Source organism: Parus major, chromosome 5 (genome assembly GCF_001522545.3).
Source record: "Parus major isolate Abel chromosome 5, Parus_major1.1, whole genome shotgun sequence".
In the NCBI taxonomy this organism is placed as follows: domain Eukaryota; kingdom Metazoa; phylum Chordata; class Aves; order Passeriformes; family Paridae; genus Parus; species Parus major.
The window spans coordinates 6386229-6411507 of record NC_031774.1 but is presented as its reverse complement, the minus strand read 5'-3'; the positions used below and the strand labels follow the sequence as shown (position 1 = coordinate 6411507).

Here is a 25279-nt window from a genome sequence, read left to right as displayed (position 1 = left end):
TTTTTCTTTTTCTTTTTCTTTTTCTTTTTCTCTTCTCCCCCAACCCCGCTCTTTGTACGTTTTGTAACCGCGGGTTTTGTACCACGGGGCACTTTTTCAGCGCCAAACCTCGACAATAAAGAGTGTCAGCGCAGCCGGGGCCGGGACACGCGTGTGGCGGGGGGACACGGTGTGTGTGTGACAGGGACATGTGTGTGACAGGCACCCGTCTGCGTGCAGGGGGCACAGGCGATGTCCCACAGCCTGCAGAAGGCATCAGCCGTGCTTTTCTCTCCAGCGCTTCCTGTTATTCCTCCGGCAGCATCTCCCGGCCCCTGTGGGGCCCAGCTGTGACTGCCGGGTCACCTCCGCGTCCCCCCCTCGCCGGGACCCCCTCCGGCGGGCGGGGGGACGCGGGGCCGGTCCCGCCTGGCCAGAGCCCAGAGGTCGGGCAGCAGCTGTGCTGCGTCCGGCCGCGCCGGCAGCTCCGGGGGAGCGATGGGAGCAGAGGATGGACATCGGCTCCCGGGGCACCCCCAAACCCTGGCATTGCCCTGCATGTCCGTACATCCAGCCATCCATCCATCCATCCATCCATCCATCCATCCATCCATCCATCCTTCCATCCATCCATCCATCCAATCCCATCTCCCATCCCAAACCTCCCCCACCCACCCAAACTGCCCCCCAACTTTTCCATCCCTTTTTCTCTCTCTGTCCCTTCCTCAGTCCTGCAGGGTCACACAGGGCCCACCAGACCTTGGTGGGTGGAGGGTCCCCTCACAATGGGGCGGATGGGGGAGATTGGACCGGCCCCCCAAGGGGTGTCGGGTGGGTCACCCAGGGCTTGGCACGGTGGGAACACACCGAGGCAGGGACCCCCCCGAAATGCCATCACCGACGACCACCGCTCCCGCCCCACAGTGACAAAAGTTTCTGAGCCCTGGGTGTGGTGCCAAAGCTTTCCCGCGGCTTTGGCAAATCCGAGTTTTCCCGGCACAAACGGGAGCTGCAGCCCCCCCACCTACATGGTTCCCCCCCCCCACCCCGTTTGCCTTGGGGCGGGAGGTGTGAAGGAGCCCGAGCCGGGCTGTAAACACGGAGGCCACTTCAAAGGGGACGCCCGGCGACATCCTTAGCACCACCAGATTATTTCGGCACCCCCGGGCGGGATGCGAGGCGGGGGAGGTTGGAGGGGATGAACATCCCGTTTGGCAACTTGGAAAAGCGGGGGGGGGAGGGGAGCTGTACCCCTGTCCCCATCCTTGTCTCCTGTCCCTGGTGTATCCATCCTCCCCAAAGCCCACTTTTACTCCCTGTGCAGAATAATCTGTTTTCCCAGTGTCACATTCCTGCCACCACGGTTTGGGGACCCATGGACGTACCCCCCGGGAACTGCAGCATCCTCAGGGCATCACATTACGGGGTTTGAGTGTCCCCAGGCTCCCTGAGGATCACACCCAGCCCCCACTCCCCAGCCGTCCTTCCCAAGGATGCTCCCCATCCCCTCTCAGGAAGGCAACACCTTCCTTATCTTCTTCCGACGGGTGGTCCGGCCCTGCTGCCCCCACCCCCAGCCCCGGCCTTGTTATTTTCTGGAGCGTCCCTGCATATCTCCCCAGAGACTCCTCAGCTAAACATTTCCCTCCTGGAAGGGAAAGGGAAATCTCCAAGACGCGGATAGAAAGTCTGCAGCTCCGTCTCCGCTGGCCGGGCGCCTGCGGCCGTTTCCGCGCCCGGCGGCTGAGCCGGACGGGGGGGAAGCAGCAAAGCCGACACCCCCATAGTGTTGGGGTATTTGGGGGTGGTGGAGGGATGGAGAGAGAGAGGGAGAGATGGAGAGAGGGAGGGAAAGGAGGATGGTGGGATGGAGGGATGGGCAAAGGGAGGGAGAGAAGGGAAAAAATCATAGAATCATCAAGGTTGGAAGAGACCTTTAAGATCAAGTCCAACCATCAACCCAGCACTGCCCCTGTAACCCCAAAACCATTAGCCCGTGGGTGGATGGATGCATGGATGGATGGATGGATGGATGGATGGATGGATGAGACTGTTGGACTGATGGATGGACAGCTGGATTGACAGATGGATGAGAGTTATCCAGGGGTCTCTCCAGGCTGAGGGAGCCTGGATGGCACTGGAATGTAAACAGAATTTGGGATGTGTCCCTGGATGCAACATTCCCATTCCTCAAGCTCCTCCAGCCCTTAGACCAAATCAGATCCATCTGGAAACTCCCCAAAACCCTCAAGGAGGGTCTCACCCCTCCAGGTGGGGGATTGTGCAGTCCCCAGCCCCCTGGCCACCCCTTCCACTCCCTTTCTCTGGACAAAGGACTGTCCCCACACAGGGAGACCTCAGGCAGTGGCCCCCAAACACGGTGGGGCCGGCAGGAAGGCGGAGGCAGCTCCCCCGACGGGAAGCATCCCAAGGAACCCAGTAATGATCCCGCATCCTTTCCAAGAGAGAACAAAGGCTGAGGAGACAGGATAGTTCATCACCGATAAATGAAGGATGTAAATAGCAAATAGGGGGAAGATTTATTTCGAGCAGAGCCTCAGGAAGCAGCGGGGGCTGGGGTGGGGGGGAAATGGGACAGGAGCCATTTGGTGGCTCATCCAAATCCTGGTTGGGGTGAGCTGGGGTCCTGCCCGGTGCCCAAAGCCCCCATCAGCGTCCAGAGGGTCCTGTGTCCCTCTTCATACCCAGAGGGTCCCTTGTCCCCATCCACACCTGGGGGGTCCCATGTCCCCATCCCTCAGGTCTGGGTGTTTCACAGCACCAGGTCCTGTTTTCACGCCCAGGTGAGTCACGCGGGGCTCATCCCAGCCTCAGATAAGGATAAAAGCCCCAAAATGGGATTTGGTGGGACAGTGCTGCTGCCTGATACAATCACAGCTGGGGGGCTGGGGCAGGCAGGTGTCCACCCCACGGGGTCAAATACCCCCATCCCGGTGCTGCAGTGCTCCGAAGGGTTGGGATGGAGGTTTTCCTGCACTTCCTAAAGTGTTGCTGAGGAAGAGTCCAGGAGAATCTGTCCCAGGCGGAGACCCCCCAATAGTGCACACACACACCCCCCCACACACACTGCACCCTCGCTCACAGATGCCCTAAAACCCAGCCGTACCCCCACCCCCCCCCATCCTCCCTCCCACCACATCCCCCCGGCCCCCGAGGGAACTGAGCACACCCTGCTCTTTTTTTAAACAAAATTCATTTATTTGTAATAAAACACAAAGCCCTGGGGATGCCGGGGAAGCCGCCCCTGCCTGAGCCCCCCAGGGGCTCCTCCCCGGCTGTGCCTCAGTTTCCCCTTCCCGCGAGCAGGGCTTTCCAGCGGCGGATCCCCAAAGCAAGCCAGGCTTTGGGGCGAGGCGGATGGGGGGGGGTCCCCCCGAGTAGACCAGCTCGGGGGGCGCCGGGGGTGGTCCGGGAGGGGCTCAGGCACGGAAGAGGGTCTCCTGGGTGGCGGGGTCCAGCTTGCCTCCCGGGCCGGGGCCCCCCTTGCCACCGGGGGGGTGGCTGTGCCCCGAGGAGTAGCTGGCGGAGCGCTCAGGACCGGGGCCGGGGGTCCGGCAGCAGAGGAGGGCAGCGCAGGCGTGGCGGAAGCGGGGGTCGAAGAAGGCGTAGAGGAAGGGGTTGAGGCAGCTGTTGATGTAGGCGATGCCGGTGCAGTAGGGATGGAGGTTGTTGAGGAAGGTGTGGAGGGTGCAGGACCAGGGTAGCACCTCCAGGTCCATCAGCACATACAGGGTCTTGACCAGGTGGAAGGGCAGCCAGCAGCCCCCGAAGGCAGCCACCAGCACCGTGATGATGGTGAGGAGGCGCTTGCGTTTGCGGGGCCCCTCGGCCCGCTCCCGGCGGAAATGAGTGGCCACGGTGCGGGCGATGAAGAAGTAGCAGGTCAGCATCACGGCGAAGGGAGCCACGAAACCCAGGGCGGTGGAGGAGAGCCCCAGCCCCACCTCCCAGGCGCCCTCAGTCCCCTGCGCCGCCAGGTCCCCGTAGTCCATGTAGCAGGTGATCTTGGTGTCCCCGCCGAGGGCGGCCGCCCGCCGCAGCACCAGGGCGGGCAGGGCCAGCAGGGCCGCCAGCAGCCACAGGGCCACGGTGGCCACCAGCCCGCTGACCCGCGAGCGCAGCTTGGCGGTGGCCAGCGGCCGGACGATGGCCAGGTAGCGGTCGAAGCTGAGGCCGGTCAGGCAGAAGACGCTGGCGTACATGTTGACGAACACCAGGTAGCTGCTGACCTTGCAGGCGGCCGTGCCGAAGGGCCAGTGGTAGCCCAGCCAGGCGTAGGCGGCCCAGAGGGGCAGGGTGACCACGAAGGTGAGGTCGGCCACGGCCAGGTTAGCGATGAAGGTGTCGGCCGAGCGCCGGCGGTCACGGCCGCCCTTGAAGACGGTCCAGAGCACCAGCCCGTTGCCGGTGGTGCCCAGCAGGAAGACCAGCAGGTAGATGGTGGGAAGTAGGGCCAGCGAGGGGCCCCACTCCGTGTACTCGCAGTCCGTATCGTTGTCGAAGCCGTAGGTGTAGGCGTCCGTCGCCTCCTCCATCCCGGCGCTGGGCTCCGCTCCGCTCAGCTCATCCCGGGCTCACCCGCTCCTCCGGCCCCTGAGCAGCCTGCGAATCCCACCGCGTTACCTCCCCTTCCTCCTCCTCCTCCTGCCAGCCCTCCTCCCGGAGGGGACGGACAGGACCGGGCAGGAGGCAGGGCCGGGGGGCGCCCCCGTGGGAAACTTCACAGCTCCCCCCACCTCCATCTGGCTCCTGCCCGGGGGGTTTTACCGAGCTCTCACCCGCCTGTCAACCCCCGAGATAACCCCGGCCCCGCCACGCCCGGGGGGTTTGGTCGCCCACCACGGTGGCGTGCGGTGCTGGGGTCAGGGCGGCAGCGCTGGGGAGCTCGGGAACGGGGGGGCTCCAGGCAACATTTGGGGTTTCACCTCAGGGCGCCGCATTCAGCGCCGGGGTGTCACACATCGGGGTGTCACACATCGGGACTGCATTTCGCATGGGCAGTGTCACATCGGGCACTTGGCAGCGATGGGGGTGTCGCAGTGGGGGGGTGGTGTCACACTGGGGGGGTCGCACTGGTGGCGGGGGAGGGTGTGCATTTGGCATTTTGCATTTGGCACTTGGGGGTCTCCGTTTTGCTCCCAGCTTTGCCTCACTGTGCACACAGTGGTGGCTCCGCGGGGTCCCCGCTTTGAGCACAACATGCCGAGGAGATTTATACATTTAACAAAAATCCTGGGCGGGGAGGGTGGTTCTGGGACCCCCCACGCTGTAAAAAGACCATTTTAGGGAAGCAGCTGTGGCAGGACCGGCTGCCACCGGAGCCTCTCGGTGTATCCCAGCTCCGCGGGTTGCTCATGGAGCCGGACGCGGCAGCGCTGAGCCAAGAAAGAACAAACTTCCCCCCACCCCACAAATAAATATTGGGGGGAGGGGGAGGGAAGCCCCCCGCGGTGGTGGGGCCGTGGTCTGGGGTTGTGCCATTGGGACTGAACTCTCACAATTCCAGCTCTGGGGAAAAGAACCAAAGAAGCAAGCAGGACTTTGCAGAGTGAGATCTGAAGAGCCCCAAGTCCCCTGGGACACGCAGCGGGGTCCGGGCTGGGGCTGAAGGGGGGATTCAGCATGGGACAGGCTGTGGGGAGGGGCAGGTTTAACACCCGAGTGCGGCAACAGAGACTGGAGGGGGGCACAGAGCCCCCCGGGACCCTCCGCCAGCTCAGTGGAGCCCTTCTACCAGCAAAGAGGCGTAAAGGAGGGGTTGTGTGGGGAATTCAGTGGCTGAAATAGGGGGCGAGAGCTCACAGGGATCTCCAAAATGAGACAGAGTGGTGTAGGGGGTAAAGAGGCTGGTCAATGGGGTGCAGGTTAGGGGGCCTCAGAGGTGGGGGCACAGCAGCACCGAACCAGACACCCAGAGCTTCAGCATCAGCCAGGAGAGCAAACCAGGGCTTAATCAGGCTGGAGATAAGGAATGATCCCGTATCTCGGTGCCGGGACAGCCGGCTTGTGGGGAGAGAGGTATTAAACCCCAAAACTGCTCCAACTGGTGGCAGAACTGCGAGAGTGCCCAGTTCCGGTTCAAATCCCAAGTTGGAATGACGAAGGGCCGGAACCCCCCCAGTGCCCAGTGCAGACACTCGAGCCTTTCTGCTAATTAACAGCATTAACGGGGAAACACCAGTACTGCTAATGAGCCCCCCGGGATCGCGGCGAGGCTCCCTGGGCTGCTCTCGCCCTGGCCGGAGCCCCGCTAATGAGCAGGACTGCTAATGAGCAGTTCTATTAATGGCTATTAATAACAATGCCAGCTATCTCTGTCCTAATTGGAACACAGCACAAGTATCCCTTTCCAGCCACCACACATGAATCCGTTTCCAATCTCTTCCCTTTCCAAAAACTGCGGGTTGAGTGTCCCAGTCACCCCCTCGCTGTCCTGGAAGCTGGGGTGGCTCGGCCTCGGTGCCACCCAGGGGGTCCCATTAGTCTCAGCGCTGGGGAAGGAACCCCCCAGGCTGGGTTTGTGGTGGCCAGGGGTGGTGGGTGGGTGGGTGGCCAAGGCTGGCTGATAAGGAATCCGTGGGGCTGATAAGGAGCCCCGCTATCTGCAGTGGGGGGAGGGCAGGAGCCGCTCCCCCTGCGGGGCGGGGTCTGCCCTGGGCACCAGCGAGGGGCTCTGGGACCCTCGTTCGTCATTCCTGGGACTTGGCACCAGCAGCTCCCGTTGGGAATCAGCCAGGCCTCACGGCATCCCCACTGGCTCTGCAGGGGGATTGGGGTGGGAGCCCCCACGGGATGGGATGAGGAGCCAGACCCCCACTTCGAGCAGGAAGGGCAGCGCTTGACCCTGCACGAGGAGGGATCAGGAGGCTTCCTCTGAATCCAGCAGAGTTACTCACATCCGATCGAGGAAGTGACAGCCCTAGGGCACAACTCCTGTCCCTCTGTGCCCTCTTCCACGGGCAGCGCTGTGGGCACAGCGCTCCTCCTGTCGGCAGCTCCCCCTGCAGCGTCCCCCTTCCCAGGGACAGCACCCTGACCCCTCTTCCCTTTGCTCCCGCACCCCAACTCTGCCCGTCAGCCTCCCCAAGACCGCCCCGCGGCCCCCCCAAGGCTGGACACGAGTGGGTGCTGCGAGCCACGGGTTTATTGGGGGTGGAGGGGAGCGCAGCCCCTCGGTGTGGGGTGGTGAGCACAGGGAGGTGCTGGGGGTGCACCCTGGGGGCAAGGGACAGGACTGGGGCACCCCATGTGGGCACTGGGGACACTGGGATGTACTGGGACAACCCGGGGTGGGCGCTGCGGACGGTCAGATGCTGATGGGGCTTACAGGGGGAACACTGGAGACTGGTCCCAGTGAGCTGCCCCACAGTGAGGGGGACAGGTGGGGGCTGTCCCATGGCCCCCGGGGCTAGAGGCCAAGGGAGAAGGTGCCCGAGTCGGTGGATTGCTTGTCCCGGGAGCAGGCCCCCAGTGCTCCAGGGGGACACGCCGTGGGGCTGGCAGGGGTGGCGGGCACACCAGCCTCTGACACCTGTGGGGCATGGGACGGACACTGGGTGAGTCGCTGCACCCGTGGGGGGCAAATCGAGCCCCCTGGAGGTGTCCCCATCCCCCAGCATCCCAGCACCCCATGTTTGACCTCCTCGAACTTGCGGGCCTTGTAGTGCTCAGCGCCCTTGAGGAAGTTGAGCAGGATGATGTCGCACAGCACCGTGCCCTGGGGGCGGCAGCGTTGGGGTGAGGGGCCCCGCTCTGCGGAGCACCCTCAGGCCCCCATGGAGCCAGGTCACTGTCACCCTGCAGCTGTGCCATGTCCCCATGCCCCATGGACATGGGATTGGCCCTTCTGCCCTGGGAGCTGTCCCCACTCTGGGGCTGAGAACACCCACAACTCACCACACCAATGGAGGTGAAAGCAGCCACCGTGTTGATGAGGGTGGGGACGATGCCAAACTTCCCAGCCTGGGGGTGCAGAGCCCTTGTTGGCCGGAGACCCCGACCCCCCTGCGACCCCCCGAGTCCCCGGCCCCACACGTACGCTGCCGTACACCAGGACATCAAAGCGGATCCCAAAGGCCTTGATGAGGGTGCGGCGCTCGGAGCCGTCAGGCCAGCGGTAATATCTGGCGTGCCTGCGGGGACACGGGGACATGGGGAGGTGGGGACATGGGGACTGGAGCCATGCCAGGCAGTGCACACCCCTGTTCTATGTGTGCCCTGGCCATACCTGAAGTTGTATCCAGGGGCAGGGGTCCGGGCCAGGCTGTCCAGGCGGGTGAAGGAGTAGCGGGGCAGGCAGTGCTCCCAGGCCTGGTCCAGGTCACACACCCACCCGATCTTGATCCCCAGCACCCCCCCCTGCCCCAGCCCTGCATCAGCACCACGGACCCTGGCCCCATGGCACCAGGTCCGCAGTTTCACAGTCCTGCATCCCATGGCTCCATGTCCCATGAACCCACATCCCACAGTCTCATCTCCCCAAGCTCCACATCCCCCTGCACCCCATGTCTCAAATCTCCATGTTTGTACATCCCACGTCCCACATCCCAAACCCCATGCACCCACATCCATGTCCCTGTGTCAAGCCCCACATCCTCATTCTGTGTCCTGTGCTCCTGTATCCTGTCTTGTTTCCAACATCCCTCACCCCTGCATCCCCCCATGTTATAAAAACCCATGTCCCCATTGTCCATGTCCTCATGCCACCACCCCAAATCCCCCCCATCACCATCCCATGTCCCTTGTCCCCATGTCCACATCCTGTGTCTGTGTCCCAAAGTCCCATGTCCCCATGCCCTTACATCCCTGTTTGTATCCCTGTGTCCCCACATGCACCCCATTCTCCCCGCCTCCCGTGTCCCCTGTGTCCCCGCTCACGGTGGCAGCCAGCACAGGGAAGTCCTGCCCAGCCAGACGTGCCACATCCCCCAGGCGCAGGATGGGGCACAGGGGCTGCAGCTGTGGGTGGAAGCGACACCGGCCCAGCTCCGCCCCACTGCCAGGGGGTGGCAGGTTGGTCCTGGGGACACAGGGGGATGCGGGGGACATGGAGAGATGTGCTATCAGGCAGCAGTCTGGGATTCATGGACCCCCATCCCAGTGTCCTCCCACCATCCTGTGCCTGTGTCCCCCTGTCCCTCTGTTACCCCATTCCCCTGTCCTCATGTCCCCCTGTGTCCCCCCGTGTCTTGTGCCACTCACTTCTCAAAGCCAAAGAGTGGGAAGCGGATGCTGTTCTTGATGAGGAGGGTGAAGTTCTCAGCTTCCAGCATGACGGGGCTAGAATAAAGGGGGTGACACTGGGGACATGGCAGGGGGCATGTCCCCTGCTCCTCCCTCTGTCCCCCCGACCCCACTTACACGTCAACGGTGTCCACCTCGGACGGGCACCAGCCCTGGATCTCACAGGTGCGCAGGGTCGCGTTGTAGGGGACGCAGCGCCCTGTCAGCATCCCTGGGACCCCTAACCCCTGTCAGCACACCTGGAACCTCGGAGCCCTGAACTCTGTCAGCACCCCTGGGACCCCTGTACTCCCATCAGTACCCCCGGGGGCACCCCTGAGAGCCCAGACCCCTCGTCAGCACCCCTGGGACCCCCGGACCGCCGTCGGCACCCTCGGGAGCACCCCTGAGACCCCAGATTCCCGTCATCACTCCTGGGACCCCCGGACCGCCGTCGGCACCCTTGGGACCCTGATCCCCGGCTCCCTCCAGACCTCCAGCTGCCGCATCAGAACCCCGGGACCCCCAGTTCCCTGAGCCCACCAAAGGTCCCTCCTGCCCGTGGTGGCTCCGCCCGGTCCCTCCAGGCCCCCCCAGCCCCCGTTCCCACCGGGGTCCCCTCACCGTTGCTCGTGCCCGGGTTCATCTCCCGGCAATCCCGGTCCGCCGAGCAGTGGAACGCGGCTTCGCTCTGCGGGGCGGGGGTCAGCGGACGGGGGGCTCATCGAGGGGTCCCCCCGAGCGCCCCCTGCCCCCCCGCACCTCCGGGCACACGCCCTGCGCCTGGTCCTCGGTCCGGATCTGCTTGGTGACCACCACGAACACCGAGGTGCCCTGAGGGACATCGCTGTCACACGACCCGTCCGGGGGGGTGGCCCCGCGCCCCTCAGCGACCCCTCCGGTCCCTGGTCCTTACCTGGGGGGGCGTGACGTAGTCGGCCGTGTCCATCACCTGCCCCGCGTAGCGCCCCACGCCCTTCACCTTGGTGACCACGGAGGACTCGATGGCGGTGTCCCGCACCTGGTACGCTTTCTCATGGAGGAACACCCAGCTGGGACAGCACCGTGGGTGACGCTGGGGACAGCCACCCCCGGACACCACCGGCACCTCCCGGCACCCCCCGGAGCTGCCCGGAGCTGTCAGCACCAGCGGCTGCCCGTCCCCGACAGCCGCTTGACATCCCTCCGCCGGTGGCTGCCGTCGCCCCCCGGGAGCAGTCGGGCACAGGGACCCCCTTCTGTCATCCCCTGGGGCCGAGCGGCTTCTCGGGTGTCACCCGCACTGTCCCCTTCCCGTCATCCACCCGAGATGCCCTCCTGGCTGTCCCCCTTGTGTCACCCGTCACGACACCTTGCTGTCCCCATCATGTCACCTGCGCTGCCACCCTCCTGTCAACTGCATCGGCACGCTCTCCGGCTGTCCCCCTTGTGTCACCCGCACCGACATCTTCTGTCCCGCCTTGTCAAGCGGCACAGTCTCCTGGCTATCCCCATCGTGTCACCTGCTCCGGCACACCTGAATTCCCAGCACTGACACATTTTGTCACCCGCTCTCCCGTCCCTCCTCTGCTCCATCACCCCCTACTCCTGGCCTGGCCACCCCCTCACCCCACACCGCCGCCCGGGTGTCCCCTCGCTGTGACCCCGCTGCCACACGCCGTCATCCTCCATCACCCTTGTCACCCCCCGGTGTCACCTCCAGCAGCAAGTGGGAGTCACCGCGCTGCCGCGGTGCCGGGAAGAGGGTTCGGCGGTGTCCCGAGGGATGTCCCGGGCCAGGGTGTCCCAGAGGTGCCCGGGGGTTGTCCCGGCGGCTGCCAGGGGGGCTCACCCGACGAAGTAGGCGAGGATGAGGAGCTGGACGCCGCGGTTGACGACTCCCACCACCCAGCTCTTCACCACCACCGACTTGGTGGTCTCGTAGGAGAAGAAGTCGCTCACCCAGCGGGTGCGGGAGCGCAGGAGGGACATGGGCAGCGCGGGAGGCGGCCGGCGACGGGGTTACGGGCAGGGCTGCGGGCAGGGCTGCGGGCAGGGCAGCGGCAGGCAGGGCTGCGGGAACGGAGGGTGATGCGGGAAGGGCAGGGCAGAGATGCGGGCAGTGAGCGGGGATGCGGGCAGGGCAGGGCGCGGGCGCGGGTACCGGCAGGGGTACCGGAGGGGCACGGACAGAGTGCGGGTACCGGCAGGGTGTGGGCAGCACCCGCAGGGGTGCGGGCAGCGGGGGCGGTGCGGGCGGGCGGGCGAAGGCGGGGGCAGGGCGGGGGCCGGGGGCGGGGGCACGGCCCGGGGGGACGGGAGGGGTCGCCCCCCCTTCCTGGGGGGATGGAGGGGTGCAGCCGCCGTCCTTTCCGGGGGTCCCTGAAGTGGGGAGCCCCAAATGTGGGATCCATTCTGAGACCGGGGAGCCCCGCGTTGGGGTGCACGTGGGGGACGCGCCCCAGACTGGGGACGCCTGGTTTGTGGGGGACACCCCCTCAGGGGAGCAGGAGGAGGGTGTCCCCTGCGTGTGCTTTCGGGGGTGCCCCGCTCTGGGCCGGCCCTTTGTCCAGTTCCAACACTTTGGGGCACCCCGGGTTTGGGGGGGGGGGGGGTGGTCCGCACACGAGGTGACGTCACGGGGCTCGTCCCGCGCTAGCCAATAGGGTGCCGCCCCCCTACTCTCTATGGTTCTGGGCGGGGCAGAGCGGCGGGCCGGGGGGCGGGGTCTCGACCGCTCTAGCCCCGCCCCCACCGCCTCTGTGGGCGAGGTCGTCCGGAGCGCTGCGGTGCCGCCCGCGGTGCGGCGGCGAGCGCGGCACGGCCCCGCCCCGTCGCCAGGGGGCGCCCGCGCGGACCGGCACCATGGCGGAAGTCCGCGCGACTTCCGGCGGCGGTGGCGGCGGCTCCGCGCGGTTCGCGCTGCGCAGGCGGGAAAAGCGGCGGCGGCGGCGCCGCGGAGGGGCCGGGTGGGTTTGCCCGGGGGATGGGGGGTGTTTGAATCTCGCGGGGGAGAAGCCGGAGTCAGGGGAGGCCGGGCTGGGATGGGGGAACAGGCCTGAGATGTGAGTAGGCTCGGGGCGAGGGGGCAGGCCTGGGGTTGGGGGGAGGCCCGGGCGGCGCTTGGGAGCTGAGGCCCGGAAAGAATTTGCGGGTGCTGTGGCTGGTTTGAGGTGCGGAGAGGGAGGGGAAGAGCAGGGGTGGGGGATTCGAGAGGTGCGATGACACAGCGGTGGCCGAGTGGTGCAGGAAGGGGTGGCTCTGGGGCCGCGGCACATCTGGGGAAGGGGGCGAGAGGGGCCGGGCCTCGCCCCCATCGGTGAGTCCGGTGCCACCGCGAGAGGCTGCGGCCGGGGCTGGGGGTGGGAGCAGTCTAGGGGGGTGAGGTTTGGTTTTGGGAGCGCTGGGGAGGGTCAGGAGCCCAGCTCACCCGCTGTTCTCTCGCAGCTGCCGGGACTGACTCCTCTGCCCTGCCCCGGGCATGCCAGGCTGAGGGGGCTGCTGAACCCTCCCTGAGCTCGTCCCTGTCCCCTCCCGCACCCCGCAGCCGCCATGGCCGATACGCTGGAGTTCAACGAGATCTACCAGGAGGTGAAGGGGTCCATGGTAAGCGAGGGGACATGGGAATGGCCCCAGGGAGACTTCCAGGGTTGGGGTGTGGATGTGGGAGCAAATGCTGTATGATGAGGAGAGTGTGGGGGATGAAGCTGTGGCTGCTTGGTGGTGCTGCTGCTGGAGGGCTGCACCCAAAAGGGCCATGGTGGCTCCGTGGGAAGGAGTCCCCTCATGCCCAGCTCTCCCACAGAATGATGGGCGGCTGCGACTGAGCCGGCAGGGTGTCATCTTCAAGAACAGCAAGACAGGGAAGGTGGACAACATCCAGGCCTCAGAACTGGCCGAGGGCGTGTGGCGGCGCGTGGCGCTGGGGCACGGCCTCAAGCTGCTCACCAAGAACGGCCACGTCTACAAGTATGATGGGTTCCGGGAGTCGGTGAGTCCCTGTTCCCTGCTCCCACTCTCCTGGATCCAGCTGTGCTCCCTGCCAGCCCCAGAACAGCTCTGTCCCCTGCATCTCCATGCCCAGGGACTGTGTCTCACTTGGGGCTCTGGGCACTGGTGGTTCCTGATAGTCTTCCCTCGTTCTTACCCAACCCAGGAATTTGACAAGCTCTCAGATTTCTTCAAGGCCCACTATTGCCTGGAGCTCATGGAGAAGGATCTGTGTGTGAAGGGCTGGAACTGGGGCACAGTGAGGTTTGGAGGTGAGTTTCAATGGCAGCCTGAGGCCATGGGGTGTGATGTTCCTACCAGTGTGGTTGTTCTGCTCCCCCAGCCATTCCCTTAGGAGCAGCTGCTTCCTAGGGATGTCCTCAAGGACAGTGAGGACATTTGCCATCTCAGGAGAGAGCAGGAGGGCCCTGAATCCCAGGGCTCTGTGCTTGGTGTGAAATCTGCACCTGTGTGGCAGAGCTGCCGTTCTTAAGGGAGTCAGGGGAGCTGGTGGATGTGCCTCCAGCACAAGGACACATGGCGTCAGACAGCTCCTTTTTGTGTGTTTCTGATCAGTGCCAATTTCCATGGATGCAGCTGGAAGGGAGAAAGCCTGGAGATTTTGGAGGGTGGGAATGCAGAGAGCATCTGAGAACAGAGGCACTGCTGGATTTTGGAGACGAGCGAGACTGTATCTGGAGATGGGGTTTGTGGGGCACAGCTGTGAGCTGTCTGTGATGTCCCCACAGGGCAGCTGCTGTCCTTCGACATCGGGGAGCAGCCGGTGTTCGAGATCCCGCTCAGCAACGTGTCCCAGTGCACCACGGGCAAGAATGAGGTGACGCTGGAGTTCCACCAGAACGATGACGCTGAGGTCTCGCTCATGGAGGTCCGGTTCTACGTGCCACCCACCCAGGAGGACGGTGTGGACCCCGTGGAGGTGCGTGGGGCTGGCAGGGGGGTGGGGGCCAGCAGCGAGGGACCCTTTGGGACCTTTCTGACCTCTTCCCTCGTAGGCCTTCGCCCAGAACGTGCTGTCCAAGGCAGATGTGATCCAGGCCACCGGTGATGCCATCTGCATCTTCCGGGAACTGCAGTGCCTGACGCCACGCGGGCGCTACGACATCCGCATCTACCCCACCTTCCTGCACCTGCACGGCAAGACCTTCGACTACAAGATCCCCTACACCACCGTGCTGCGCCTCTTCCTGCTCCCGCACAAGGACCAGCGCCAGATGTTCTTCGTGGTGAGTGGGAATGGCTCAGCCCTCCCCTGGAAGGGTATTAGGGGTGGTTCAGGAGGGTTTTGTGTCTTCACCTCCTCTTCTCTTTCCAGATCAGCCTGGACCCCCCGATAAAGCAAGGCCAGACCCGCTACCACTTCCTGATCCTGCTCTTCTCCAAGGATGAGGATATCTCCCTGACCCTCAACATGAATGAGTGAGCTCTCCTGATGCCACACCGCTTCCCAGACCTCTCCCTGGATCCTGAGGGAGGTACTTACCCCCCAGACTCAGTTCTCACCTCTGCCCTCCTTCCCTCCACACAGGGAGGAGGTGGAGAAGCGCTTTGAGGGGCGGCTCACCAAGAACATGTCAGGGTCCCTCTACGAGATGGTCAGCCGGGTGATGAAGGCACTGGTGAACCGCAAGATCACCGTGCCTGGAAATTTCCAGGGGTGAGTGATTACAGGGCCAGTCCCTTTCTTTTCACCTCATTCCCATGGCCAGGTAGGGGAAGGGGCTCCCTGTGTGATTCGTGCTGGGAAGCAGGGCCTGTCTGCCAGGGCTGTGCATGGGGAGGGTGTTTGTCCCCATGGATAGCAGTGTTTGTCCTGCAGACACTCCGGAGCCCAGTGCATCACCTGCTCCTACAAGGCCAGTTCAGGGCTGCTGTACCCACTGGAGAGGGGCTTCATCTACGTTCACAAGCCCCCCGTGCACATCCGCTTTGATGAGATCTCCTTCGTCAACTTTGCCCGAGGCACCACCACCACCCGCTCCTTCGACTTTGAGATCGAGACCAAGCAGGGCACCCAGTACACCTTCAGCAGCATCGAGAGGTGGGTGTGGGCTGTGGGGCCAGCCTGGCTGTGCCCACCAGAGCTCCCCAGCACCCCTGGCCTGACCGTGCCCTCTTCCACAGGGAGGAGTACGGGAAGCTCTTCGACTTCGTCAATGCCAAGAAGCTGAACATCAAGAACCGGGGGCTGAAGGAGGTATCAGCCATGTGGGGCAGGGCTCGCACCCACTGGTGCTAGCACTGCCTTCTCCCACAGTCTGTCTGCTTTTCCCTCCTTTTTTCACCTCTCTTTTCTCTCCTTGCCCTTGTAGAGGAAAAAGGTCCGTGCGATATCCCTTCCTCTTTGTCCTCCTCCTCCTGGTGCAGGTTTCCTGTGCATGGCTGTGGTGGTCTCTGACTAACCCAGTAACCCCAGCGTGGTGTGAGAGGGCCCCCTAACCCCCATAATTGCTCTGCCCCTCTCTCCAGGGCCCTGAGGGGGGAAGGAGGGGACATAGCCATGTCTGTCCCCTGCCCTGTGCATGCCCAGGGCCGTGCTCACCCAGGGCTGTGTTCCAGAGACACAGGGAGCAGCTCTCATCCCATCTCTCCACAGGGAATGAAGCAGAGCTATGATGAATATGCCGACTCTGATGAGGACCAGCACGATGCCTACTTGGAGAGGATGAAAGAGGAGGGCAAGATCCGGGAGGAGAATGCCAATGACAGCAGTGATGGCTCTGGAGAGGAGACAGGTGAGGGCTGGGGCTGCGAGGGGCTGCTGTGGTGCTCCAGCTCCTGCTCCCTGTGATGATCCCCAAAGTACTGAGCACTTGCTTTCTCCTCCAGACGAGTCCTTCAACCCTGGAGAAGAGGATGATGATGTGGCTGAAGAGTGAGTAGAGGCCAGGCAGGTCTCTATCCAAAAGCCCCATAGGAAGGTGGTGTTCTAGGGCTGTGTGAGCATTGAGAGATGCTCACAGCATGACTGGGATCACCTAGATTTGGGACTGTACAGCCCTGGATTTGGGAAGGGTGGGCAGCTGGGACAGTTCTGGGCTCACTTCATTGTAATGGCATTAGGCAGTATGAGAGAGTTCTGGAGGGGCTCCTGGGGAGGCCTTGGCTGCACTTTTCAGGAAAGAGGACAGTTGGGAAGAGGGTTAGGACCCCAGGCAGGGGTGTGAGGATGGGGGGGAGATGTGGGGAGAGCTTGAAGCTGAGCCCTGGCACCATGAGAGCTCCAAATATCCAGGAAGCAGAACACAATGAGCTGTGTTCGTGGAAGGCCGCTCCCTTGAGGGCTGTTAACGGGAGCGGAGCAGCTCCAGCCCGGGAAGCCTCAGGGCTGTGGTGTCTGGGAGCAGCTCTGAGGCTGATGCCCCCATGCAGGTTTGACAGCAATGCCTCAGCCAGTTCTTCCAGTGGTGATGGCGACAGCGACCGTGAGGACAAGAAGCCGGCCAAGAAGGCCAAGATCGTCAAGGACCGCAAGCCCCGCAAGAAGCAGCCGGAGGTGAGGGGCTGCTGTAGGAGCAGGACCAGCTCCTGGAGTGGGATCAGGAGGGTCACAGCCCCAGCTGAGCTGCCTCACCTCAGCCCCTGCAGCACTCACCAGTGTGCTGACCAGAGCTGTTGTCCAGGCCTGGCGTCACTGCCTCTAGATGGGTCCAGACTGAGCCTTTCCCAAGGGCATGATGTTCCCATGCCCAGCCTATCCTGGTTGTTGCTGGGCTGTTCAGCAGCCTGACCCCCAGCTGTGACCCACCAGCCCCTCTCCCAGGGCTGCAGCTGGATTGCTGGGGTTGCAGAAGTGAGCAGAGCTTGGTCCCGATATGTTGGGTCAGGGGTGCACTGAGGTTCCATGAGTGTTCTCCACCTCCCAGAGCAAGAAGGGGAAGGACCCCAACGCTCCCAAGCGCCCTATGTCGGCCTACATGCTCTGGCTGAACGCCAGCCGGGAGAAGATCAAGTCAGACCACCCTGGCATCAGCATCACTGATCTGTCCAAGAAGGCTGGGGAGCTCTGGAAGGCCATGTCCAAGGAGAAGAAGGAGGTGAGGGATGGGAGGCCCAGGGCAGAGCTGGGCCTGGTACAGGTGGGGAGGCTGGATATGGAAGACCCTTCCTTGCTCTTGGGAGCCTGGAACTGCACAGATGGGGATTTGGGAAGGGTTGAGGACGTCCTCGGGCTGGTGGGCTTGGTGATCAGAAGTGGGAGCAGGGTGGGGTGCATGTGGGTGCTGGAGGATGGTGGAGGAGGAGGGGCAGCCTCGCTGACCCTGTGCTCTGGCTGCAGGAGTGGGATCGGAAGGCAGAAGATGCCAGGCGGGACTACGAGAAGGCCATGAAGGAATACAGCAAGGCTGACAGCCACAGGGGGTGAGCGTGCTGGCAAGGGGCTGCCAGGGCTTGGCCCCCCAAAATGGGCTGTTCCCTGGGCCAAAGCGCTGCCAGCCAGGTAATGCAGCTCTTCTCCTCTCTGCCCGCCTGCGCAGGGAGAGGTCAAAGAAGAAGAAGAAGAAACAGGAGAAGCAGGTGAAGGGGAAAGGGGACAAGAAAGGCACCACCTCCAAGTCCTCATCCTCCAAGTCCCCAGCTAAGGGCATGAGCGACAGCTTCAAGAGCAAGGAATTTGTGTCCAGCGATGAGAGCTCCTCTGCAGAGAGCAAGAAGGAGGTGGGGGTCACAACTGGTCCCTCGTCCCTGGGGAACAACTGGGATGGTCCCAGTCCCTCTTCCTTGGGGAACATCATGGTGGTTTCTGCTGGAGAGGCTGGGTCCTTGTAGTACCTTATGTTTGTGGTACTGGGACACCTCTTGGAGTGTCCCCAAGTCACCACCATGACCCTATTCCCTCTGTAGTGGGGATTCTGCCCTGCCTTCATTGTTCCCTGCTGACCTCTTTGTCCCCTGCCTGCAGGACTCGGAGGACGAGGGAGCTGCCAGCCCTCCCCCCAGCTCAGAGGACTCTGCATCCGGCTCGGATTAGCCCCATCCCAGCAGGCTCCAGGCTGGATCCCAGGTCGGGAGAGAACTGGGCGGGCCAGCCCCATGGCAGGAACCAGGGTCCCAGGCTCTGGGTGGCTCCCACCCGGGAGCAGGGCCAGGTTCCCCTGTCCCCCAGCACCCCGTGGTGGCAGGAGGTGCCAGAGGCTCCTCAGTCCCGCACATTTGTATCCCATCAATTTATTTTTTCTAAACACTTGGGTTTCTCTCCTTTTCTTTCCTTCCCTCGATGTTTTTTTTTTGGTGTTGTTTTTTTGTATTTTGGGTCTGTTGATATGGCAACTCGGGTTGAATAAAAAAAAAACCCTACTGATGGTGTTTGTGTGGGTGTGGGGCTGGCTCCCCCATCCCTCCTTCCTTCCTGCAGCCATCCGGGAGCTTGTTCCCCTCCTTGAACCGCTTCCAGGGCTGACTTCATTCTCTCCCCACCCTCCATTAGTGGCCCCCAGCCCCTGCTCAGCCATCAGGGCTCCTAATTACAGCCCCTCGCTCGATCCTGATGCCATTTGGGGGTTTTTCTACCTCCCTCATGAGGGGGTTGATCCGATTAAGGCCTGTTTCCCCTCCGGTGTTGATTGCAGCCAATTCCCGGTCAGCAACCAGCCCCGGGGGGACCCCATGGCTGCCTGTTCCCCCCTCCTTCCACTGCCTTTACTGGCACCGCTGGGATGGGCCACGGGGAAGCAGGAGCTCCCGGGGGCGGAAGCCGGGGGTCCTCGGTGGGCACAAGGGACCCTGGATGCCCAAATGGTCGGGGGGGCTCTATTGTCACAGCAACCTAAATGTGCATTACTGGCCCTCCGGCAGCAGACCGGTTGGAAGACTTCGGGGATGGGATAATTTGCAACCAGGGTGCTCCATGCGGTGTTCAGGGGGTCCTGTTCGGCTGTTCCGACCCCCGAGGGTGATTCGGGGGGTGCTGGAGGTCTCCGGCGTGTCCCCCACCCCCATTTTGGAGGACTCTCCAGCCGCCCCTCTCTATGGTCCGCCCGCCACGCGGCGCCGCTCTGCCCCGCCCCCTCTCCGCTGTCGGGGGCGGGGCCGGGGCGCTAATGAATATGTATGAGCAGCGCCGGTCGAGGGTGAGTGGGGGTCTCTCTGCCAGCATGAGGCTGCGGGTAACCGGGATCCTCCCGGGCTCTTGGCGCCCGCCGGGGGACCACGTGGCTTCGGCTCCAGCAGGCAACATGGGCCCGGGACCCCCGAATTGAGAGGGGGGCTTCGTTGTCATGGGGACGGCGCTAGGCCTCGGTCGCGGCCTACTCAGCCACTCGATCGGAGGCCTCGTTGCTGTGGCAACGAGGCTAGGCCGTGCTGGCGGAAGACCCCGGGGGGCCGGACCCGCATCCCGGGGCCCCGCCGCCATCCCGGGTTGGGAAACGGGCCCGATGGTTTCCAGATGTGGGTTGAGGCGGCGATTCCCCCGTGGAAGGCGAGAGGAGGGGGGTCTTGGGGAGGGTGGACCCCGGTGGGGCCGGAGGGAGCGAGGCGGGGAGGGGAGGGCGGGGAGAGAGGGCAGGGCCGGGAGGAGGCACCAAGCGGGTTTTTCCTGTCCCCGCAGCCCCGGTGAGTCACGGGAGAGGCGGCGGCAGCAGCGTGAGACCCGTGGGGACACTAACCCCTCCTCCCCGCCCGCTCTGCGCCCCCCACGTGTGTCCCCGGCCCGCCCCCGACATGAGGCTGATGTGGGGAAGGTGAGTGGGTCGCCCGCGGCCGCTGAGAGGGGCTGGCCGAAGGTCTCGGGGGACCGGGCGGTGCCTCCCGGGCTGCCGGGGGCTCGGGGGGGCCGGGGGTGACCTGGGCAGGGAGCTGAGATGAGGACTGGGGCAAACTGGGGGCCAGCTCGGCGCTGGGGGGTTGGCGAAGGCCGGTGAGAGTGACACGTGTGTGTTGGGACAGGTTAGCGCAGGGTCAGACAGGTAGAGGAGAGGCCCCACGGCGTTAGGGGGTGTAGTGTGGGGTCCGGCTGCTTACGGGGAGGGTTGGGGCCGTGTCTGGGTCTGCTGCCGGGGTCCGGCTGGCTCAGGTGATCCGGAGCAGATGTCCTAAGGGTGGCACCACGGTGTGATCTCCGTTTGGCACAGCTGGACAGGGCTTGGCACAGGGCCCCACAGGGTGGTTGTGTTTTCCCAGGCTTGGGGCACTCCCCAAACGATTCTCCCTCTCTCCCCAGGGGCTGACCCCCGCGCCGTGCCCCCCACGTCCCTGCATCGCCATGGCCTCCCAGCCGCAGCCCCTGCACCCCGCCGTGCCCTGCACGTCCCCTGCTGGCACTGCGGGGGCTGGGCTGGCCGGCAGCCCCGATAAAGGTCAGTACTCCGGGTTTGGGGGGAATCAGAGCAGGGGGATTGCTGGGGCAGCCCCCAGGGGCCTGTTCCCAGTTGTGGGGGGGCAGCACCACTCCGCTGACCCCATCCCCCTCCCTTGCTCTCCGCAGGCAGCGTGCGCCCCAAGCCACCAGTGCGGCCCAAGCCCCGCGTGCTTCCCAAGCCGGCCGTGCCTGCCAAGCCCCCGGTGCCACCCCCCACGCCGGGCCCGCGGCACCCCCGGCCCGAGCTGCCCTCGGCCGAGAAGATGAACCGCCTGGCCGGGCCCCAGCCCTACAGCAGCGCAGGCACGGGGGGGCCCCTCCGGCGCCCCTCCTTCACTGTCAGATCGCCCGAGACCCCCAATGGGAAGGGGCTCTCGTCACCCGTGGTCACAGGCGCCGAGGAGGAGGTGCCCCTGGCCCTGCCAACCCCGTCGCGCAAGGGCCCGGCGCCCTTCAAGGTGACGCCAGTGCCGGTGGCTGCCAGGCCGGAGCGGTTCCCAGGCACCACCGTGGAGGAGATCCTGGCCAAGATGGACAGCAGGGAGGGCCCAGGAAGCCCAGACCGGGCCTGGCTCTCGCCTTTCTGCACCGACCCCTCCTCCCGCTTCGGCTCCAAGACCTTTTCTGCCTTCCGGAAGCGTCCCAGCGAGGAGGCAGATGGAGACCCTGCCAGTGAAGCCCCCCAGATGCCCCGACCTGTGGCAGGCGAGCTGGGAATGGGGGATGATAGACACCCTGTGTCTGAGATGAGGTGAGGGCACAGGGACTGATGCTGGGAAGAATGGCAGTGGGAACAGGTATCACTCCAAGCCATCTCAGGGTTGGGAATGTAACGGAGCTGAGGTCTGGTCGCCGGCACGGGGCCCAGGTTCCTCCCGAGCTGCAGTGCCTCCAGCTACCTCCGTGGGAAGGCCAGGACAGCCGGTGCCGACCGCAGAATGGGCTGTCCCGGGCCAGGAGCTGCCTGTGGGTGGGCTCTTAGCCAGCCCCTGCGAGTAACAGGCAGGGGGTCGCTACCCCAGGAAATGCTCCTGATTTTCCAGCCTTGCTATTTTTTCCCTGCTGGGCCATGCTGGAGCACAAGGAGCAGTCAGATTGGCGGGGCTCCCAGCTGCAGGATGTCCTGGGCCATGGCCAGTGCTTGGCCACGCTCCCAAGAGCCGGGCACCTCAGGGAGAGCTGGGCGGGGGCTGCTCTGAACCAGAGTGTGAGAAACTCACTCCCAAAGGACCGAAAACTTTCCGGAAGGGGAGCTGGAGCCACTTTGCCTTCTTCCCCTCGCAGCCCAAGCCAGGGGCTGTGCACCCGTGGCAGGGCCTGACCCTATACCCTGCGTCCTTGAAGGGTGGTTTGGGGCAGGGGTGCCTCATCACTGGTGGGAGAATAGCACCGAGGCACACAGTGGGATTTACCCCCCTTCGCTTTTTTCTCTCTGCAGCAGCTCCCCCCCAGCTGGGCCGAGCTGTGCTGGGGACCCCCATGGACGCCGGAGGCCACCATCCCCTCCTGACGTGAGTGCTGGCCTCGCCCTCCGGCGCCATGGCGGCTCCACTCCTGGGCTCTCTCCTTCGGGGCTCTCCTGTCTCCTCCGGGGCTCCCTCTCTGCGGGGTGCGTGTCTCTCCTTTCTCCTTGAGGTGCTGGCTGCCCCTTCCTGGGGCTGAGAGCCGGGAGCCCGGCGTGGGGCCCGGGGGCGTGGGGGTGGCATGTGCCAACGCCGCTGCCAGGCGTGGGCAGGGAGCAGCCGTGAGTCACCAGCTGGGGTTCGGTGACCTGGCAGGTATGTGGCAGGGCAGGCCCCCTAGGGCACACCGCCAGCCCCTTTCCCCGTGCCGTGTTCACTCAGGGCCGTGACCGGGACACCGGGCCACAGTGACACTGTGGGTGGCAGCCTGGGCACCGGCACCAGGTCACCCCAGCAAGGGGGCAAACCCTAGTGGTACTGGGCACGGGGATGCCAGCCTCAAGCAGGGCAGGGGGCTGTGCTGGGAGTTCTGACTTCTTCCTGCTTCATTTCTTCTCTCCATCTGTCCAGGCGCTTTGGGGGTAGCGGGGGGCCAGGCAGGGAGCAGGGCTGGGGTGCCGGGAGCCGCCCTGGCTGAGTCACGCAGGAGCAGCCTGGTTCTGGCACGCAGCATGGGCACTTCCTGCCCTGGGTGCAGAGAGGGGAGCAGGGCTGGAGGGAGGGACCCTCCAGAGGTTTGGGGGGCTGGCCTTGGGATGCATGATGTTTGGAGGTGCTCTCTCTTGACTGAGACCCCCTGCTGGCTTTTTCCACAGCTTTCTACTCTACAGCTGGGTGCCCTCGGACCTCCAGGCTCCCCAAGGCCACCCACCTGCCCAGCCCCAGCCCCAGGAGCTCCTTTCCAGCCTGCTGAGCCCTCTGCCCCAGCCCCTGGCTCCCCTGATGCCCCCACTGAGCTCCTGGCCCCCGACTCCCCTACACTTCCCCCTGGCTCCCCAGAATCCCCCACTAGGCCTCCAGTCGAGGTCCCCGTCACTTCCATCCAGGCCCCAGGCGCTCCCTTGGCCACCAAACCGCAGCTCAGTGTCTCCCATTCCCCCGGCTCCCCACACACTCCAGGGGAGGGATCCCCTGGCACTGCCAGTCCCCCTGGCACTCCTGAACTGCCCCCACGAGTCACCTGCCCCCCCGGCTCTCCCGAGGCTGCTGCCGAGTACCTGGGCCCCCCCAGCCCACCCCTTGCCAAAGCCTCTCGTCCCCCAGGCTCCCCAGAGGGACCTGATGACTCTGCAGTGTCCCCACAGTCCTATCAGGGTCCTGATTTCAATCCCCCTCCTCGGGATGTGGGGCTCCGGCGCTCCTCAGAGGGGGTGCTGCGGCCCCCACCCACGGGGCAGGGCCTGGGGGAGCTGGGGGGCTCACTGAGTGCCCTGCCCCGGCCTGGAGACCTCCTGTCAGAGCACTCCCTGGGAAGCGAGTCTGCCTGGAGCCTTTCCCAGTCCTTTGAATGGACATTCCCATCGTGGGGAGCACGCTTGCCAGCCTTCCCTCCCCGCTCCCCCATCCGGGAGACACCTGACTCAGGGCTCTCTGAAGAGGGGGAGTCAGATGCAGAGGCTGTGGCCCCCAGCCCTCCAAAGGACAGCAGGTCTGAAGGGCCTGACAGCCAGCAGGCAGAGGGGGCTCCATGCCCAGGGGGTCCCGTGGCCCAGCGAGAGGCTGAGGGCTCAGCAGAGGAGGAGGAGGAGGAAAGAGAGGCAGAGCAGGATGCTCCCATGCCCCACTCCCCACTTCACATGACAAAGCCTGGACAGGACCCAGCTGAGCCTGAGTCTTCCACCCAGCCCAGCCTCACCACAGCTGCCCCCCTGGATCCAGCCCCCTCAGATCCAGCTGCTCCAGCTGACTCAGCCTGGGCAGGTGATGGCCCCAAGAGCCTGCAGGGTCCCGGGGGCCCAGGCCAGGCTGAAGGACCCTCGCAGGACCCTGACCCCCACGCCGACCCAGGCTGGCTGACAGAGCTGTTGGCATCACCCGGGGTCCACGGCTCTCCAGAGGTGAGGGGGGTGGGGGGCTCTGTATGGTCGGTGTGGCCTGGGCTCCTCCTCTTGCCCTCCACTGAGCCATGGGATGGGACGGGATGGGCAGGTGGGTGGGTGGGTGTGTGGAGGCTGAGCAGGACTGTGGGCAGGTGATGGGTTCTGCCTCCCCCTTGGGGTGGGCCCCACTGTGCTGTGTCCCCAAGGTGTTTCCCTCCTCTCCCCTTTCTAACCTCTTTCCCCCCTCTAACTCCTCTCCCCTTTTTTGCACCAGAACCTGCTAGGCTGGTCACGGAAGGACCTGTGCAGTGAGTTTGGCATTGGCCACCCTCGCCAGGACAGCACCTTTGACTGGAGCCACCCAGGTGTGTCCAGGGAGAGAGACTGGCCTGTTGAGACTAAGCAGGAGCAGGAATTTGGGACCAAATCCAGCTGGGACAGCACCCACAGCAACAAGGACAGCACTGCCCAGGAGAGCTGGAGTGGTGACTACAGAGCAACGGAGCTGATGGGGGACACAAAACTGGGCTGCAGTGACTGGTCCCCATCCCTTGGCACTGGGAAGAGCTGCCCACAGGATCCAGACTTCAGTGCCAGCACAACCAAGTGGGGCCAGGGCTATGGCAGCACAGAGGAGCTTGGCTCCGGACAGGCCAGCTGGGGCAGTGGCCTCAGCACAGGACATGTTGGGCAGCTGGACAAGGAGCCACACTCCGGGCAGCCTACCTGGGCAGGCAGGTACAGCAGCAGGGACATGGAGATGAAGGACAGGGAGCTCACCCCAGATTGGGCCAGGAAATACAGCACCCAGGATGCTGGGAACAAGGATGAGAATTTAACACTGGGCTGGGCTGGCAGATCCAGCACTGGGGATGCTGGGAGCCCAGATAAGGAGCACAGCCCCAGCCGGCCAGCCTGGGACAGGAGGTATAACCCCGGAGACATGGAGAGCCAGGACCGGGAATTCAGCCCCAGCAGGCCAGCCTGGGATGGCACTTCCAGCACCAGGGGCACAGAGAGCCAGGACCAGGGGTTCAGCCCCAGCAGGCCGGCCTGGGGTGACAGATACAGCACCAAGGACATGGAGAGCCAGGACCGGGAATTCAGCCCCAGCAGGCCAGCCTGGGATGACAGATCAAGCATCAAGGACATGGAGAGCCAGGACCAGGAGTTCAGCCCCAGCAGGCCAGCCTGGGGTGACAGATCCAGTGCCAGGGATTTGGAAAGTCAGGACCAGGAATTCAGCCCCAGCAGGCCAGCCTGGG

The 25279-nt window shown here is 64.4% G+C and overlaps 4 protein-coding genes across 13 annotated transcripts in view; 2 read left to right on the top strand and 2 right to left on the bottom strand.

The window, feature by feature from the left end:
• Positions 1 to 3184: 3184 nt before the first annotated feature.
• APLNR (apelin receptor) lies at positions 3185 to 4639 on the bottom strand. Its single transcript, XM_015629741.3, has one exon. The coding sequence runs from the start codon at positions 4533 to 4535 to the stop codon at positions 3420 to 3422; it is 1116 nt and encodes a 371-aa protein (XP_015485227.1). The 5' UTR covers positions 4536 to 4639; the 3' UTR covers positions 3185 to 3419.
• A 2490-nt stretch (positions 4640 to 7129) lies between these two features.
• Positions 7130 to 11352, bottom strand: P2RX3 (purinergic receptor P2X 3). The gene is made up of 12 exons (XM_015629752.3): positions 11054 to 11352; positions 10139 to 10274; positions 9985 to 10056; positions 9847 to 9913; positions 9361 to 9454; positions 9202 to 9279; positions 8878 to 9019; positions 8228 to 8358; positions 8039 to 8132; positions 7897 to 7962; positions 7640 to 7717; positions 7130 to 7531 (listed from the first exon to the last, which is right to left on the bottom strand). The coding sequence occupies exons 1-12, from the start codon at positions 11191 to 11193 to the stop codon at positions 7409 to 7411; spliced, it is 1221 nt and encodes a 406-aa protein (XP_015485238.1). The 5' UTR covers positions 11194 to 11352; the 3' UTR covers positions 7130 to 7408.
• A 749-nt stretch (positions 11353 to 12101) lies between these two features.
• Positions 12102 to 18510, top strand: SSRP1 (structure specific recognition protein 1). Of its 3 annotated transcripts, none has more exons than XM_015632378.1 (18): positions 12102 to 12170; positions 12649 to 12807; positions 13007 to 13192; positions 13358 to 13463; positions 13941 to 14131; positions 14208 to 14438; positions 14528 to 14631; positions 14741 to 14869; positions 15032 to 15253; positions 15337 to 15409; positions 15525 to 15533; positions 15809 to 15947; positions 16042 to 16087; positions 16585 to 16708; positions 17079 to 17249; positions 17492 to 17574; positions 17691 to 17871; positions 18116 to 18510. In XM_015632378.1, exons 2-18 carry the CDS (start codon positions 12754 to 12756, stop codon positions 18182 to 18184), a joined length of 2118 nt encoding a protein of 705 aa, XP_015487864.1. In that variant the 5' UTR covers positions 12102 to 12170; positions 12649 to 12753; the 3' UTR covers positions 18185 to 18510. The 3 variants fall into 3 exon arrangements, with proteins under 3 accessions (XP_015487864.1, XP_033371166.1, XP_033371167.1); XM_033515275.1 differs by lacking the exon at positions 12102 to 12170 and adding an exon at positions 12251 to 12266; XM_033515276.1 differs by lacking the exons at positions 12102 to 12170; positions 15525 to 15533 and having other exon boundaries at positions 12754 to 12807.
• A 776-nt stretch (positions 18511 to 19286) lies between these two features.
• The window catches only part of TNKS1BP1 (tankyrase 1 binding protein 1), a 9130-nt gene continuing 3137 nt past the window's right edge, over positions 19287 to 25279 (top strand). For 2 of the 8 annotated variants that reach the window (XM_033515271.1, XM_015631910.3), the window contains exons 1-7: positions 19288 to 19602; positions 19763 to 19895; positions 20375 to 20510; positions 20639 to 21263; positions 21951 to 22023; positions 22791 to 24032; positions 24289 to 25268. In XM_033515271.1, the coding sequence (XP_033371162.1) occupies positions 20417 to 20510; positions 20639 to 21263; positions 21951 to 22023; positions 22791 to 24032; positions 24289 to 25268 (3014 nt within the window). In that variant the 5' untranslated portion in view covers positions 19288 to 19602; positions 19763 to 19895; positions 20375 to 20416. Of the gene's footprint in view, positions 19603 to 19762; positions 19896 to 20374; positions 20511 to 20638; positions 21264 to 21950; positions 22024 to 22790; positions 24033 to 24288; positions 25275 to 25279 lie in introns of those variants that run through there. The other 6 variants (XM_033515273.1, XM_033515270.1, XM_033515272.1 and 3 more) reach the window with 6 other exon arrangements.